Below are 17,874 nucleotides of genomic sequence, written 5' to 3' on the forward strand. Positions count from 1 at the left end.
CCACCTTGAAGAAGCAATGAGAGGATGTTGAGCTATGAGTGATATGATCTGGCTTGGTTGCAACTATGCTATTCATAGTCTAAAGGGGGCAAAAGGGCTGAGCAAGGACACCTTGCAATGATCTCGATAAGAGACTATGATGGTGTGGACCTGGGTCGTGACAGTGGAGACAGGAAGAAATTGTCATAGTCTTGATATATTTTTAAGATAACGGACAGGAAATGTTAAAATGGGAGATATGTTGTGTGAGAGAGAAGAATTGACGATTACTGTTATTGAAAGGCCTTCCTGACACAGCTTTGAACTTCCTTGCTTATTTCACCTCCTGCTATCAGCTAAATTTTAGTGGAAAAGTCCCTAGACTTAATTAAGCATGGAGGGCCTGAATTCAAACTATAGTTCTGTCACTTACTAGGATTATGATTTGATAGAAATCATGTAAGCTAGCTCTGTTTCTTTACCTATAGATGAGGATATTAATAGTTACTTCACAGGGTTCTTATGAGGTCCAATCATCTTGTAAAGTGATAATAATAAAGCGTAATATAGTTTATGAATCCAGTACTCCAGCAAACCAGTCTATTAATTATCAGGACTGCATTAAGTATGCCTCAGTCTTCCTGCCTCTCTGCCTCTGCGTTACGCTGCAGTAGCTCATCAGTGAAACACTCCCATCCTCTCAGGACCACATCACATCCCAGGCCATTCTCCCTGCAGCAAAATCCCTTTCCCTACCCCTCTTTTCACCTCAACACTTTGCTTTCCCAAAATTTTGGCATATTGAGTAAGTTTAACATTCAGAATTAAATCTTAAGCACTTTAAATGCTTAATATGAGACAAACATTGTTTGGGTATCTGTTAATTCACAAATGCATATTTTAACCCCCTTAAGAGCATACAATGGTTGCATTTTGTGCTTCTGAATTGTAAACTCTATATAGTGTGATATAAAAAATAAAAGCAGAATTGTGAATTTTATATGGTGTAATAGAAAAATCTCTATGAGAAAAATAATATCTATGTAGAAATGTTTGTTCTAATTAGGAAATGAGTCTTTAGTATTTGATTTTAAAATTATACCTTTATTGCATAAAGAAGTTGCCTATAGTAAAAAAAAAATAATAATAATGATAGATACAGTACTAAAGAGACAAAAAAATGTTGGAGGAAATCTTGAAAAAAAAATCAGTTTATTATTATGGAATATTCAAAATCTACAGAGATGAGCTCTAGAAAAAGCAATGTCTATAAGAAGAGAGAAAAATGGGTGTCTCAAAATTGCTTTGAGATGAAGAAGGTAACTGAAGGAGTGTATCATCAGGAGTCCATTGACATCTGAAATCCATATAGAAACATACATGTTTCTTCAAGAGATCAAAAAAGGACCTAAAAGTTCCTTCCTTCTGAAACAAAAGCAAAATGATCACCAGTAGAACAGATGTTCTTTATGCTCAAATCCTCCTCCTCCTTATCCCTATGTTTCATCACTCACCAAATTAATTCATTCTGCCCTTTAATCTAGACTCTATGCTCATTTGGATTACTTACTAGTACATATGGTCTCCCAACTGGTCTTTTTAGTTCTTGTGTTAAAGTCATCCACTGTATTGCTCACAGTCAGTTAAATGATCACTCTAAATCACATTCAGTCTGGTCACTCTCTTCTTAAAGTCCTTAAGGAGAAAAGAACAAAATGATGTGGCAGGGGAGAGCAGGCCCTGGGGTATGCCTATTCCTGCTTATCTCTGCAGCCTTTAAAGCTCTTCTCATAGACCACACCAATTCTCCACACACCCTCCCTGTTTTTCCAAACACACCAGATAAACTCAGGTGTTTCGGGTTCCTGAATGTGTCTTCTTCTTACTTCTAAACTTTTCAACACCCTGATTCCTCTCTACAAATTTCTCATTCATTAATTCAAACAACTCTGTTTAAGCACCCACTGGACTAAGTTCTAGCACAGAAATAGAGCTTACCTTCATGGAACAGGGTGGCAGCTGCAAGACATTAATAACATCGTCATTCAAATGTATTGTTTAGGAACTCTGGTCAAATCTAAGAAAGAAAGACACTGAGTAGCCAGATTATTATGATCTCTGAACCCATAATAATCTGGCCACTCAGTATATTTGTATCTCAAATGGGTACCAAAAGCATTCTAGACTTTTGCTGGGGATCAACCACCTATTTGCCCTGAGCTTTCTATCAGCCAGTGCAAAGGGGAAAACTGATCAGGTGCACGATTTATAGTATCTTTGATATCAAATAAATGAAGTACTCAAGAGAAGTACACTGGGTGGCCAGATTATTATGTGTTCAGAGATCCTAATAATCTGGCCACGCAGAGTATACAGAAAGCTATAAGAGCTAACCTGACAGAAAAGTGACATAGTCAGAAGGTAAGGGATGTCTGAGATGAAATCTGAAAGAAAGTAAAAGTGGAGGGAAGCTGTCTTTTAAAGAGAGCAGTATTATGTGCAAAGGCATTGAGGTGGAGCTTCATGGTACCTTCTAGAACATCTTGAGAAGGATATTTTTGCTGGAGGTGAGGACAGTGAGTAGGCTAGTATATAAAATGAGTCTGGAAAGAGGTAGGCGACCAGTGTAACCATGTCTGAGTATGTATCATAAAATAGTAGAAAGACATCGAAGCCTTCGTACAAGGAAGTGCCACAGAGTTTCTGTCTAAAAACATCAAGTTAATAACTATGTGAACAAGTGACTATATGACTTAACAGGCTCATCTTTTCTTTGTACTGACATAAAACTCTCCCATGGCCCAGTTCTAGAAAAGCCCAAGAGAAATAAGTAAAAATAGTGTCCGGGCATCCCTGAGAAGCACCATGCAGTGACTTGAACCTGTGGCAAATCGTTGAAACAGCCTGCTATCTGCCTGTAGTAATAAGGGTTAGATTGCCTTGCAGTTTACAGGAAAGTTGCAAGATTTACAGCATCAAACGCCCCTAGACGACACCAGGTGAATTGCATATGAACACTACAAAGTAGGAATCAGGTGACACTGAGTGTCATTGTCAGAAAATGGAAAAGGCCTCAGGACCCAGAAGGACCACCTTTGAGGATGGATTTTCTGTTTTTACTCTTAGTTATTTGTAGAAAAGGGAACACTAAAGACGTTCCATCTTATCGTAGGTTCAAATGTGTGGCTTCAAACAGAATGAGTTGGAAGATCTTTGCTCATTTTCACCAATGGAACTACGGCATAAATAAATGCTAGAGTCACAGCTGCAGACGATTGTAACCAGCTGCAGCGTCAGTCCCTCTGTCTGCATGCCGAGACCTCTGGGCCCGGCTGCAGCCTTGGACAGGTTTCAGGGCCCTAGGGCGTTAGAAACAAACTGAAAGGTGGTCAAAGCCGCTCTGCAGTTCTGCAGCTCCTGGACGGTGGCATTCAGGGCCGGGAGGACGGCAGGCTCCTGCTCCTCTCTGTGACTGAGGCTACACACAACAGGAAATAAACTCCCGGACACACACACCTTTCTTTTCAAATGCTGGTGATTGTGCCAGACCAGAGAAATCAATGGTGCAGCAATGGGGACCCGCATAGCAATTTACAAGATTAATGAGCGAGGCTTTCATTTGAGGAAGTACGTGCTGTTGCTGCCTCCCTTTGTTACTTCTTTTCAAGCTTTGCAACTCCTCAGGGGTCTTACCCAGCTCTCTCATTCCCAAACCATCGCCCATGACCTAGATGTTGCTCTATCCCTTCATATTCATGACTACAGTATACCCCTCATCTCATTACTACCTTACCCTGATGAGTTTTCTTGATAATTTCTACCTTCTCAATTCTCATTTTCTCCTCAATCCTCACTCTCACGAAATATGACTGAAGTACCCAGCATTCCATTGATATTACTCCTCATGAGTGCACCAATGACCTAATTAAAAAGCATTATGAACACTTCTATTATTAGCTAAATGAAGTTTCTTTATATCAGATGGTTAACTTCCTACTTTTTTAAACTAACCCTGATATAAATTTCTCCTGATTCTCTTCCTGCCTCTCTGTGTACATACAGATAGTTGAATCAAATAACTTGTAAAAGAGAACATCAAATAAATAAGCTCAGCTTGTGTTGCTAGCAACTATATCTCTGGATAGCATTACTCATCCAAAATAGGTCCTTATCCATAGATGATACAAAAGTATTGATGTGTAAGGCTGCAGTAGCTCAAGCTTGTTTATATCACTACAATTCTATCTAACATAATTGATAATATAACTGCATGAGATAACAGTTAAAATATTTGTAGGTGTAATTGATAGTGCTCTTCAAATAACTATGGGAAAAGCCCTGACTTACTAATCTAATAATGTGATTTGTGCCCAATATTGCCTCCCTACTATTATATTCAAATTATTTTGGTTTTGAAGTTATTTATATAATACTATATAATTTGTATAATAGCTACCTAAGTATCAGTTTTACTAGACAGTTGATTCTTTGTAGAATCAAGATCACATCTTGACACATCTTATAGAATCTTGGATGTAGTAGGTTTTCAGTAAATTATATTGATTAAAATATTAGACAGCTTTTTTTTTTTTTAAGAAGAAGAAGACTTGAAAGATCCTTTCAGTAGTGAATTTCCCATTAGTGTAATAATATTCATCTAAAACTACAGTATTCATTTTCTGGCCAACAATATTGCATAACAGATTGTCTAGTAACTAGAAGCTACAAATCACAGTCAGATGTAGAATTAGTACGATTTGACTTGTGATTTTTCAGTTTATATAACAGGTAAGTTACATAATCATAGATTCAATAGCAGTATTTGCTGCAATTTACAATGTATTCCCAACTATCTTAGCAAATAAATAGGACACACATCTGAGTAGCAATGAAAAAATAAAACATTAAAATCAAACACAGCTTACTAAAGAATCCAAGTTTACAACCAGGCTCTGAAACTATAATTATTAGTCTTTTGTACTGTATTGAAAAGATGCCATTTATTTCTGATTGAGATTAATGGTTCTTTTTCGACAACCAACTTTCTTTGCCATTTAATGAAGATTGTATTCTAGGGTTTTGTCTTATTTCAGGACTAGTGTTATTTATAAATCTGAAAAATCAGATAAAACGTTGAATTTATTTTTGTTTTATTCATGTAAAAAAGTTCTGTAAGCAGGAAAATAACAACCTGGATGCCTACTACTGACATGAAGCTAATAAACAACCACATGATGAAAAAAACAAAACAAAACAAATAAAAAAAAATCAACAACAACAACAAAAACACTAACTAAAAAACTGCCAAGCTGTGGATTGATTCCCAAAGAGCAGGAAGACCCCTTTGACATGTGGCCAATGTTTCTCATTTTTACAACATGCAAAAAATTATCAAGCAAGCAAAAAGTCTTTAAATAATTTTGGTATGACAATAAGTAAAGGGAGAAAAAAATAGTATGCTGTCAATTGGTATTGTAAAACAACAACAACAAAAAACAAACCACATGTTCATAGGTGTCAAAAATGAATAAAAGGAACATTGCCTCACTTATGATCAGGGGAGAAGTCCCAGTAACAGAATAAATGAGGCATGGGCATGGACATTAAGCTAGGACTCTAATCATGTTACCTGTGTGTCAAATAGGAAACTAGGGGAAGAGCACTGGGTTTGGGGTGGGAGGTGGGGGTAATCTAGGTAAGATTTGAAAAAATAATTACAGCATACATTACAAAAGGAAAGACTAAATGGAGCAATAGATAGTAATTAACATGTCCTCTTTGGGGATTTTTTTTTTTCATTTAGATAAAAATGAATCCTGACTGCCACAATATTTCATTTGGCAGGATATCAGGTAATTTATGTTTCAAATATGATTTCACCATCAGTTCCATCTGTTGATATTCACTGAACATTCGTGAACACATACCTAAAAACCAAGAGCTTTGAATCTGAGACACACATACCAATGAAAACTGATAAGTGTGCTCTTATCTTGCTGTATACTCATTTTAAGTCCTCACTTTTCATCCAGCTCTCCATTCCAACTCCAGGGGCCAGAGCAGGGAGAGACAACAGGCCGATGCCATAGAATGAGCTCCAATAAGTGTTAAACCTTTTTTGCTCATCTTCTGAGGATATATTTAGAGAGAATGGAAGGGGGGGCGGGGTGGAGGAGAGAGAGGGAAGAAACATCAATGTGAAAGAGACACATAGATTGGTTGCTTCTTGCACACTAGCTTGGGTGTGGAACCCAAAACTCTGGTAGGTGCCCTTGACCAGGAATTGAACTCAGGACCCTTCAACGCAGGGGCCAAGGCTCTAACCACTGAGCTACCAACCAGGGCATCTCAAAGTGGACTAGCATATTTTTTATGCTAAACCAAAGCAGGGGAACTAACTCACTAAGAGGCTCTGATCTTAACCAACCCTTGTTTAAGGGCTATTCATAGATCCCAGTATCCTTTCCCTTTCTCTCACATTTCATTTTATAACTTAAAAAGCTGTAAAAAGTGCAAGGTCAAGACAATGTTGGCATGAAGAAGTGCTCTAAGTGCTAGATTCATAAGTTTGCCGCTTTGTCTTTGACCCAGACACTAAAACTGCGACTTCCCTTCCCCATGCAGAAAATCCGGACCAAGTACAGGGTGGAGACTATCCAGTCCTCTTTGGAAGCCTGTCTCCCACTAATGAGTACCCCTCCTCCCTCAGCAATATTGGAGGTACCTCTCAACCTTCAAGACCCAACTCAAGTTGTTTCTATTCCATGGCATTTTTCCTTGTCCCATCCAGACAGATTTAGCCAAGCTTTTCCTCGGGCCAAACTTTTACCTTGGGGGCAGTTATCATTATGGTTTTTAAACTAACTTACGGGTGTGAATTGGAATGCCTAGCTCCTCCACCAGACTATAAATGTGAGTACACAGTGACGTCTCTCACGCCGTGGGTCGTTCAATTCATCCCCGTTCAACAGTATTCCCACGCTACAAGAAGCGTCAAACAATGCTTTCCCATGTTCAATAATGGGTCCGCCATAAACATTGTTGCATCGCCATAACCAAAAACGTAGGTTCGGCTGCCTGCCACAAGGAAAGCCAAACTCATCCAACCGGTGCTGGTGTAAAAAGAAAGCGTAGCCACCTGGAGAGCAGCGGCCTTGCGCCTCAAAGATCATCCCTCCTTCCTGTTCAAGCCCACTGTTCTTACAGAGATAGGGAGAGGAGGGCTTTTTATCAACCTAATTATCTTGCTAACTTTCCTGCCCTGGGGCCCTGTCCATTCATCTTTCTAGCTTTTTGCACACTTGGTGTAAGAGCCCACCCCTGTAGCCACTGGGCCAATGGGGGAGATTCCCAGGCGCTCCCTCTTACTGTCGATGGGAACATTGTTCCTTTCACGTCTTCTCTTGTGTAGTTGAACTAAAAAAATGCCATTGCTACCTTGCTCAAAGGGAGAGTCAAAACACTGGCTCATAATTAATTCTATCTATTGTGTAAAATTACCAAAAAACATCTACGAAATTATTATTGATTACAAGTGGTACTGTATTTGGATTTTTGGTTTATCTTATTAAAATGTGTCTAGAGCAATGTCATATTCTTCAGTAGAGAAAATTTGAGAGCTTTCTCAAAGAAGGATGTTGCCTTTTTTCTGTTTTATTCAAGAAATATTTTAAAGGATCTTGTTGTCCCGAATCAAAAAAAAAAAAAAAAAATGACTTGAAAATAACCACTCGTGTTTTTAAATTTATAAGCATCCACTGTATATTTTGAAACATAAAAATGTAGGTATGGAACCAGTGCTTGTGCACATAATTAAAGGGAAGTAAAGGATGCTCTTAGTAACCACCTGGATTTTTTCCCCACTAGGATATTCAATACTTCAAGCTATTATGGAAAAAGCAGGACAAAATGGTTGGCACGTCAGCGCTATATGTGTGGAAAATTTTAGTGATGTCAGCTATAGACAACTTCTAGAAGAACTGGATAGAAGACAAGAGAAGAAATTTGTCATCGACTGTGAGATAGAGAGGCTTCAGAACATATTAGAACAGGTAAGTCCTGGATTTTATGCTATTATTAGCCTAGTTCTTCTACTAAAAACGCTGATCTTTGGTTTACTTGTCCCCATCAATATCTTCTCTCAACAGTTTAGTTTGAAGTGTGGAGTCAGAAAGTTTTCATTCTATGGTTTATCTCCCAGATTAAATAATAATCTGCTATTGCAAAGGCCATTTTGGTTTAGGTTTCAAAGCAGGAAGGAGGACTTTTTTAGACATTTTTAAGCTGTACAACAGAAAGAGCCTTTTGTGAACCATCAAGATTTCTTGACCTCCTATTTTCATAAACATTAATTTTTTTCTTTTATATCTGTATATTTAAAAAAAATATTTTTATTTTTTAATCTATTTTATTGATTTCTTACATAGAGGAAGGGAAAGGGGTAGAGAGTTAGAAACACTGATCAGCTGCTTCCTGCACACCTCCTACTGGAGATGTGCCTGCAATCAAGGTACATGCCCTTGACCAGGATGGAACCTGAGATCTTTCAGTCCACAGGTCCACGCTCTATCCACTGAACCAAACTGGTTAGGGCAAAAAATTTATCTTTATTGTTGAAAGTAATACAGATGTCCCTCCCCTTCGCACCCCATTAAACACTCCAACTTGCACCCTCCCCCCACCTAGGCATTCACCACACTATGGGTTATATGGGTTATGCAGACCTGCATATACATTTTTGGTTAATTTCTCCTCACCCACCCACCTAATTTTGAAGATTAGTGCCGTTCCATCTAAAATATTTGAATATTTGAAAATTGTAATATTTGTGACTGTGTGCTTTTTCTAACCTTTAGAGGAATCGTTGCATGAGAGAAAACAACATGAAGTAAAAAAGCAATGAAACAAAGCAAAATTAAGTGGCATACGGTGCACAGCGTAATTTCTTCTAGATGTGTTAAGTAAACACATCACCACCACAAGAAAGGTGGTTTTCAACTCCCCGCACGAAGGAAGAATCCTTGAACAAAGCTTTCAATAAATACTTCTTTTTTGATTTGAAGGAAACTATAAAATAGGGCTTTGTCGTTGTGTTAAATGATAGGAAAATATTGCCAATAATGGGTAACATGTGCGTTCCCCCTAACCTGCATATCATGAAAAGCTCTGAAAGACCTTATTTGGCCAAAATGACAGTGTATGAATGCCATCTAGTGGTCTCAGAAATGTTTGCCTATATTCATCTACAATAATTGAGTTGGCTAGTCTAGAAAGTATTGCAGCATGATTTTTTTTTTTTTTTGGGGGGGGGGGGTTAGTTTGCTATATATACTTTATCTACATCATTATATGATTTTATTTGTGGTAGTAAGTTTACCAACTAAATGGTTTATTTCTAATAATAACTTAAACATGCAAATATTCAAAACCAACATGTGTTTCAGAAATTCCTCATTATAAGAGGGCATTAAGCCAGTTGCCTTAAATTTCCTTCCTCAACTATATTAGAGTTTTTAAAAGTTAAACATTTTTTTTTTAAATATATTTTATTGATTTTACACAGAGAGGAATTGAGAGGGACAGAGAGTTAGAAACGTCGATGAGAGAGAAATATCAACCAGCTGCCTCTTGCACACCCCCCACTGGGGATGTGCCCGCAACCAAGGTACATGCCCTTGACCAGAATCAAACCCAGGACCCTTCAGTCAGCAGGCCGACGCCCTATCCACTGAGCCAAACCGGTCCCGGCTAAAAGTTAAACATTTTTTAAATGTAGTATTTCTTTTAAAGGTCTAGTAAAGCCAGAGCATACTGCAGAGGAAATGACAGCGTATTCACCTTCTGTCATTCTTTATAGAAGGAAAAACAAAACAAAACACTTGATTGAAGAAATATGTTTATGTTCTATTGGGAAATAACTCATCACAAGCCTGTCCATTATCCAGGTTTATTCCTAAAAGAGCCCAAAATTACTAAAATTGTCATTATTCAGGGTATATGAAATTCTAATGGCTTTTTCATGGAAACCAAGGAAAAGCATTATTTCATACTTCAACTCCAAGTTCCATTCTTCCTCTCTCCCACTCTCATTTGGGTTGAGGGTTTGGGTGGTTTGACCTGAACAGCTGAGGCTTTGTAAAGGACTCCTCATGCATCGCAGAGAGCAGTCCCTTCTAAGACCCGCTGGTTGCCAAGTTCCTGCCGGAGCCTGAGCGAGGCTCAGAGAGACCCTCCACGTAGCACCTGTGCGCCAGAGGCTGTGTCTGGAGAAGACAGCTGAGTGGCTGAAGCACACTGACCCATTTCAGAGACGTCGCTGGTTTCTCAGGAGAAAAGCGGCTCATCCGGGTGATTTGGATTAACTCTCTGAATAAGCCTTAAGAGCTAAGAAAGCTCTTGCTAAGGGAACTGGACATCTTAATTTTTCTTGTCATTTCAAAGAATTTCTTTTCTTTTTCTCAACCTTATTGAGATATAAATTATGTATGACATGGTGTCAGTTTAAGATGTACAATATGATAATGAGATACCCTAATAATATATTGTGAAATGATTACCGCAGTAGGATTAGTTAAAAGTCCATTACTTCCCATAATTATCATTTCTTTGGGTGGCTGAGGACATTTACAATCCATTTTCTTAACAATGTTCAAGGCTATCATACAGTGTTGTTAATAAGAATCACCATGCTGTACATTACAACCCCAGAACTTAGAAACCTTGGATGTCTACCTTTTCAATTTCTATTTTTCTCGCTGAATGATAAAAGGTTTCTATTCTATCATGACAGCATAGTGGTAATGAGGCTAGTAATAGACCTTTGTCCCCTTAAAATGCCTCTCAGGTATAACTCTCATCAATTATAGCAAAGACTAGGGTATTGTAAGAATATAATGTATTCTTAATTGTCTTATAAAATTTCTCTGTAAGAAAAACTTATTTCTGATTCTAAAAATGATTTTACCATATATACACACACATACACACACACACACACACACACACACACACACACACACACATATATATATATATATATATATACACACAATATATGGTAAAAAAATATATATATATATACTATATATTAGAGGCCATGAAAGTGATTTTTACTATACAGACACACACACACACACACATACACACACTAGAGGTCCAGTGCACAAAATTTGTGTACCAGGCTGAAGGGGGGATGTCCCTCAGCCCAGCCTGCATCCTCTCCTATTCAGGACCCTATGGGATTGGGCCTAAACTGGTAGTCGGATATCCTTCTTGCAATCCAAGACCATTGGCTCCTAATTGCTCACCTGCCTGCCTGTCTGATTGCCCCTAACTATTCTCTCTTGCCAACCTGATCACCTCTAACTGCTCTCCCTTACTGGCCTGATCACCCTAACCGTCTCTGCCTTGGCCCCCGCCACCATGGCTTTGTTCGGAAGGACAGCCAGAAGGATGTCTGGAAGACATCCAGTCTAATTAGCACATTACTCTTTTATTAGTATAGATATTTATTCACTGTACTGCTAAGCAGAATAACTTTTAATGTTCCTACTTGTACCCTTAACTCATCTAAACACAAGAGCTAATCCAGATATTGGCAGGAATTTGTACATGCATTTCCATAGCTCTGTGGTTCAACATCTTAAATAAATGGAGATAACATAGAAAACAACTTTAGAGAATAAATCAAAGCATTTTATAAATGCTACGTAATATTGATCAGAAAAATATTTTAAAAGAAGTAGCCCTCTCTCAGGAGATGGTGAAACTAATACTATGAAAATAAGAAGAGGTGTCAGTAAGTTTCTAGAAAGGTGGGCACCCTTCATGTTACAGTAGCATACTGTCAATAATTACTTTTTGGACAATTCAATTTGTATCAACTTTTAAAATCATAATGCAAATAGCTCACTCAATTTTCTCTCAGAAATATGTTAATGGACAACTGTAGTGAGAGAAACACTTCATCTTCTATATGTTTTCCAAATCATTCTTATGGTTTACCATAAACTAATGCATTCTTATAAATGTACTAAAGACCCGTTGCACCAAAATTCATGCCCTAGGATGGGGGGGTCCCTCAGCCTGGCCTGCACCCTCTTGTGGGGAGTGAGCCTAAGCTGCAGTCTGGCCTCCCTTTGATGGAGGCAACTGGGCAGGCTGATCAGGGGATGGCACCAGATGGTGAGTGTCTGGCCCCAGCCCCCTGATTGCCCCTCTGCCACTGCTGGTCGCCACCACCCCCACATCACCATCCCCTCCCTCTGCCTGCTGGCATGTGTATTGGCTGGCCTGATGCTGCCTGCTCACCAGTCCCACTCTCTGCTGACTGGTTGTTCTGCTGTTTGGTCGATTTGCATATTATGCTTATATTATATAGGATTACTTTTTAAAATAGCAGTTAACCATATTCTCATTCAAACATTTCAAAACAATTATTTGATATTATAGCTTAAAGTATATATATTTTTTTACCTTTAATTGTACCATAGGGAAAAAAATGGAAAATTATGTAAATATCCCTCACTGGGTTATTTAAAACAATAGAAACATAAGAAAACTATGATACTATATTTTTGTCATTTTGTTTGCATAGTCTTCAATAAAACAAATTTTATTTTTGGCTCTTGAAATTTAATGGGCAATTTGGTCCACTCATCTACAGAAAAAGAACATTGAAAAGAAACTTATAACTAAAAATGTCTTTAATATTTGTTGAATTTTTTTATCAATTATTGATAGAAAGAATCTCAAATTGGACTTAAATTAATATAATCAGTTGGACATGGCATTATTCATTTCACCTTATTTTCTTGCTCTAGCAATATGTCAATTACTTTATAGAATAGCTCATAATAGCTAAATTTAACTGGAAGCAAATGAATTTTTTTTCGTATCAAAATAAATGGCTTATAGCTGGAGCCTTTCAAACATTATTTATTTTTACGGAAATCTGTTAATTTTTCATCTTGAACCTGATTACTTGAAAAGAGTCCCTGGGTACACAAACACCTTATCAATTGAACACTGAAGAAGCAGATTTTGACTCACAAGTTTAATCCAATAGCAAAACAGCAACAAAACTTGATCCTTATCCTTCTAGCATCTGACATCAAAGATTATTTAAACAAAATAGCACTTAAAGTTAACGGTTGCTCACAAATTTACTCCATCGTGAGAAAAACCTACGGCCTTACAACTAGATTTCTATGTTCCTCTTTGTCAAGGAAATGTTTCTCTCGTGAACATTCAGCTCATTCTCTGAAACATGCTGTTGTCACAATGGGCTTGTACTCTTCTAATTCATTCTTTGATCAATTCACTTGTAGCCTGAAAATTATAATTTTTTTTTAAAAAAAAAGATGTGTTTTCACTTTTTGAGAGATGAATAAGAAATCTTTAATTGTTTATTTTTGAAGTAAGTGAATCAGTTAGCACACAATTCTTCTTTCTTTTTTTATAATACACTTTTATGTTTTTATTGATTTTAGAGAGATAGGAAGGAAGGGGGAGGGAGGGAGAGAAATATCTATGTGAGAGAGAAGCATCCATCAGCTGCCTCCTGCACACCCTTACTGGGAATGAAGCCCACAACCTGGGCATGTGCCCTGACCAGAAATCAAACCCACAAGCTGTTGGTCCATGGGACAACGCTCAACCAACTGAGCCACCCACCCATGGCTCCTCCTTTCTTACTTTAAATAAGGAGCACTGGACTGAAGTGATCTTGCAGAGTCCTGCTCGCTCTACAAGTTAATAATGTTATTTGCAATGAAGACTTCCTAATGATTGTGTGTGATCCTGAAGCAATGTATAATTTTGCCCATGGGGTATTGTGGTAAAGAGGAGCAAAAATAAAACCTCAGTCAAGTGACATTGTATGTATATTCATTCATTCTACAAATACTAACGGAGTTCTCACTTAGTGTCAGGCACTGTGCTCTGCTAAAGATAAAATGAGCAAAACGGATACATTTTCTGTTCTACTTAGGTGAGACTGTGAAGATTGGAGGTAGCAGGAATAAGGATTTATTATATTTTATTCCTTCAGTCTCTGCCTTTGCTGTTGAAATCTTATCTTCATCAAAGCGGGGTCTATGTTTACCATTTACCAATATGTTCCCAGGGATCTGAAAGGGGATCTAAAATAATTGTGGACTAAATGAAAGTCTGAATGAGCTTCCCATGAAGATGCAGGAAGGAATTACAACTCCTTTATATGTTTAAGGGAAGAGCACCAAGCCCTGACCATTTTGACTCAGTGGATAGGGTGTCGGCCTATGGACTCAAGGGTCTCGGGTTCGATTCTGGTCAAGCGCATGTACTTTGGTTGCAGGCACATCCCCAGGAGGGAGTGTGCAGGAGGCAGCTGATCAGTGTTTCTAACTCTATACCTCTCCCTTCCTCTCTGTAAAAAAATCCGTAAAATATATTTAAAATCTATAGAGAGAAGCACTTGATGTTTTAGGGGGTAAGCCCTGTATCATCTATGAAGCTTTCTTATCCAGGATCTCACCCTCCAAAGATTCAGGAGGAAATTAAGGTTTCTAGAGTTTGTTGTACAGGCTGAAAAAAACACAAGAGTTTTATTTCCATATATTAAAGCCACAATGAGTGAGATACAGGGGAACAAATCGGGCACTCAAATAAATTGCTATGGCAAGGAAATCACATGAGCCATTCCCCGCACTGCAGTGCTGGCAGCGCTCGCTGCTATTGCATCACCATAAAGCAACTCCTGCACAAGAGCTTGGCTAGGGCAGGAGCTGCAAATGAGGAGAAACTTAAAAGACATGAGGTTATGTTTAAAAGGGGGATTTTACTTATTTAGTCTTACTTTTTTAGTTGAACTGATTTAAATGTGCAAATCCCATTAGGCACTGGGTTTGTTGTTTTCACAGAAAACAAACACCTTTACAGGCCTTGGTCAGGCTGATACAAATAGAATTAGTGGGCGTTATAAAGGCTTCTCTGATTGTCTCTTAGCAACTATTACCATGGTTACAGCTATTCCTTGTTTTATTATAGAGTAAAAATGCTAAACTAAGAGGAAAAGTGAAGAAAGCAAAATATAAATTTTTAAGAAGAAAAATATGATTGTTGAACGCAAACACATTTACCTTAGAATTGTGAATTATAGGATTTGTGTTCAACTAAATTTGTTTTAATTGATGCTGTGAGAACACTTATTAGAATAGTTGCCGTTTTGTTATTGACTCAAACATTCAAAAGCTCAGCTTCTTTTAAAAAATAAAGGAAAATCTGCTTGATAATTATATATATATATATTTAGAAAATTAGATTAGTTTTTCTAGCCTTAAATAAAAATCAGCTGCACAGACTTATCTACTATGGTTTAGGGATAGGCAAGTAATAGTCCTCATTAAATGGAAATAAAGAGGATAACTTCATAATTTATTTCAGTAGAATTTTGCAGCTGCTTTTTAAGTTTTTAAAAGGCAGTGTGATTAATAAAACGGAAGCAGAACATCCAACAATGCCTTTGAGGATACTTTTCTGAGTCTTGTAGGCATTATAAATATAACTACTCTTTACAAATTCTAGGGAATTTACAGTGAACAGTTTAGTAATTGAGTGTACTACCTATTAGTAAATGAAGTGACGCATCTTTTTAGAAAGATAATGGAACAAATTCATCCCTAATCCTCTCCTTGAAATTAACCACATAAATGTACAGGACTTCCCTGCCAATTGTCTAGGTTTTTTCTGAGCTCATATAAAACTGTTGCCAAATTTAAGATCAGATTGAATGAAATTAAAGTGATGTCGTTTTTACAAAAAAAAAAAAAAATGTGGGGGGGGGATAAGTTTTACATGATTTGTACACAGGAAGTTTACCTTCTATTTGAAGGATCATATTTAACACATGATTGTTATAGCTTCCAAAGTCCAGGCTGAAATCGTCTCTGTACTTTCAATTTGCCCTGTGTCCTTCCTTTAAGATCACAGAGCATATACTGGAAATATATATTAGAGCATATATATATATATATATGAATTTTATTTTTAGAATTAGTTTTGTGTTCATTTTTGCTGATTGTTATAATAGAAACCTTAAAGTCAAATATTGTAGTACAGTGGTCGGCAAACTACAGCTCTCGAGCCACATGCGGCTCTTTGGCCCCTTGAGTGTAGCTCATCCACAAAATACCTTGTACCATAATTAAGTTAATAACAATGTACCAACCTATATAGATTAAGTTTTAAAAATGTGGCTCTCAAAATAAATTTCCATCATTGTACTGTTGATATTTAGCTCTGTTGGCTAATGAGTTTGCCAACCACTGTTCTAGTATAATAGAATGATATAGCAATGCAAAAATTTTGCTGGTAACACAAGAGAAACAATTTTTCTTGTCTCTGCACACCCTACCATTCATTTCCCCTTTCTTACAATTACTCACAACACTTATCCATTTGCTCATTTATTCAGCAAGCATTTACTCACTATCTACTGATTTTCAAGCACCATATGTAAAGTTAAATTGACTTCAGTGTATCCTGTGAAGGAATTTTAGTGTAAGAAAAACAGAGGAACACAAACAAGTAATACAACACCGTGTGGCAAGGTGCACTAAAGAGGAAAGCAAATTGTTGAGAGATGAGTCAGCGTTCCGGGAAGAAAAGCTGGGAGAGCACTCCAGGCGTGCTCAGAGAGGAGGGCTGGGAGGGAGCCTTGTGTGCAGGGCTGGAGCATCCAGCGCGGGGGAAGAGAGGGCAGATGGCAGGCAGGTTAGGAAGGCCTCATAGGCTTTACCTGGGAGTTTTAAATTCATCATAATATGTACATGTCATTGGAGGTTTAAAATAGGATGGAATTTGTTCTTTAAAAAGGTAATTCTGTTGACACCATAGACAATGGACTGGAAGGGGGACAGCCTTGTGACTAAGTAGTGTACTAAATGAGCATATGTTCTTCATCTTTATACTTTGTGAGTATATATATATGTGTCATAGATAACAGTACATAACTCTCTGTGTTTGATGTCTATGCAACAAGTATTTATTCAGTGCTTATTATGAGCCAGACACTGCTGTAAGCTCAGTAAATTCCCTGCCTCATGGAGCTTCTACAATACTTCAATGAAGGAGCCACACAATAAAATACATACACACACACAACACACACACACACACACACACACACACACACACTAGAGGCCCAGTGCACCAATTCATGCACCAATGGGCTCCCTAAGCCTGGCCTGGCCTGCTGGATCAGGTGAAAACTGGCTCTCTGGCATCCAGTCCCAGATTGTAAGAGGGAGCAGGCCAGGCCAAGGGAGCCCAAAGGTGCACAGTCGGGACTGGGGAGAGATGCAGGAGGTTGGCCAGCCAGGATGGAAGTATAGGAGGGCTCCAGAACATGTCCAGCCTGTCTTGCTCAGTCCTGATCTGCTGGACCCCAGTCAGAGAGTCTACCCCCTGGTGGTCAGTGCACATCATAGCAAGCGGTTGAGCAGCCTTAGCATATTATTAGCATATTACCTTTCGATTGGTTGAACAGCTGACCAGTTGACCAGACACTTAGCATATTAGGCTTTTATTATATAGGACTAGAAGCCCAGTACATGAATTCATGCACCAGTGAGGTCCCTCAGCCTGGCCTGTGGGATCAGGCCAAAACCAGCTTTCTGACATTCCCCGAGACGTCCTGGATTGTGAGAGAATACAGCCAGGAAAAGACTCCCCACCGGTATATGATTTGGACCAGGGAGTGGCACAGAAGGTTAGCCAGCTGAGGAGGAACCACAGGATAATTCCAAACCCTATCAGTGGGACCCCAGCAGCAAGCTAACATACAGATCAGAGCACCTGTTCCTGGGGGTCAGTGCATGTCATAGCAACTGGTCAACCACTTGACTATCCATTGGT

The 17,874-nt window shown here is 38.3% G+C and overlaps 1 protein-coding gene across 3 annotated transcripts in view; it reads left to right on the top strand.

The window, feature by feature from the left end:
• GRIA4 (glutamate ionotropic receptor AMPA type subunit 4) overlaps positions 1-17,874 on the top strand; it is a 388,414-nt gene that overhangs the window by 269,811 nt on the left and 100,729 nt on the right. For all 3 annotated transcript variants that reach the window (XM_036426588.2, XM_036426593.2, XM_036426594.2), the window contains exon 5: positions 7,846-8,030. In XM_036426588.2, coding sequence (XP_036282481.1) covers positions 7,846-8,030 — 185 coding nt within the window. The remainder of the gene's footprint in view (positions 1-7,845; positions 8,031-17,874) is intronic.

Source organism: Pipistrellus kuhlii, unplaced genomic scaffold (genome assembly GCF_014108245.1).
Source record: "Pipistrellus kuhlii isolate mPipKuh1 unplaced genomic scaffold, mPipKuh1.p scaffold_m20_p_9, whole genome shotgun sequence".
Classification (NCBI taxonomy): Eukaryota; Metazoa; Chordata; class Mammalia; order Chiroptera; family Vespertilionidae; genus Pipistrellus; species Pipistrellus kuhlii.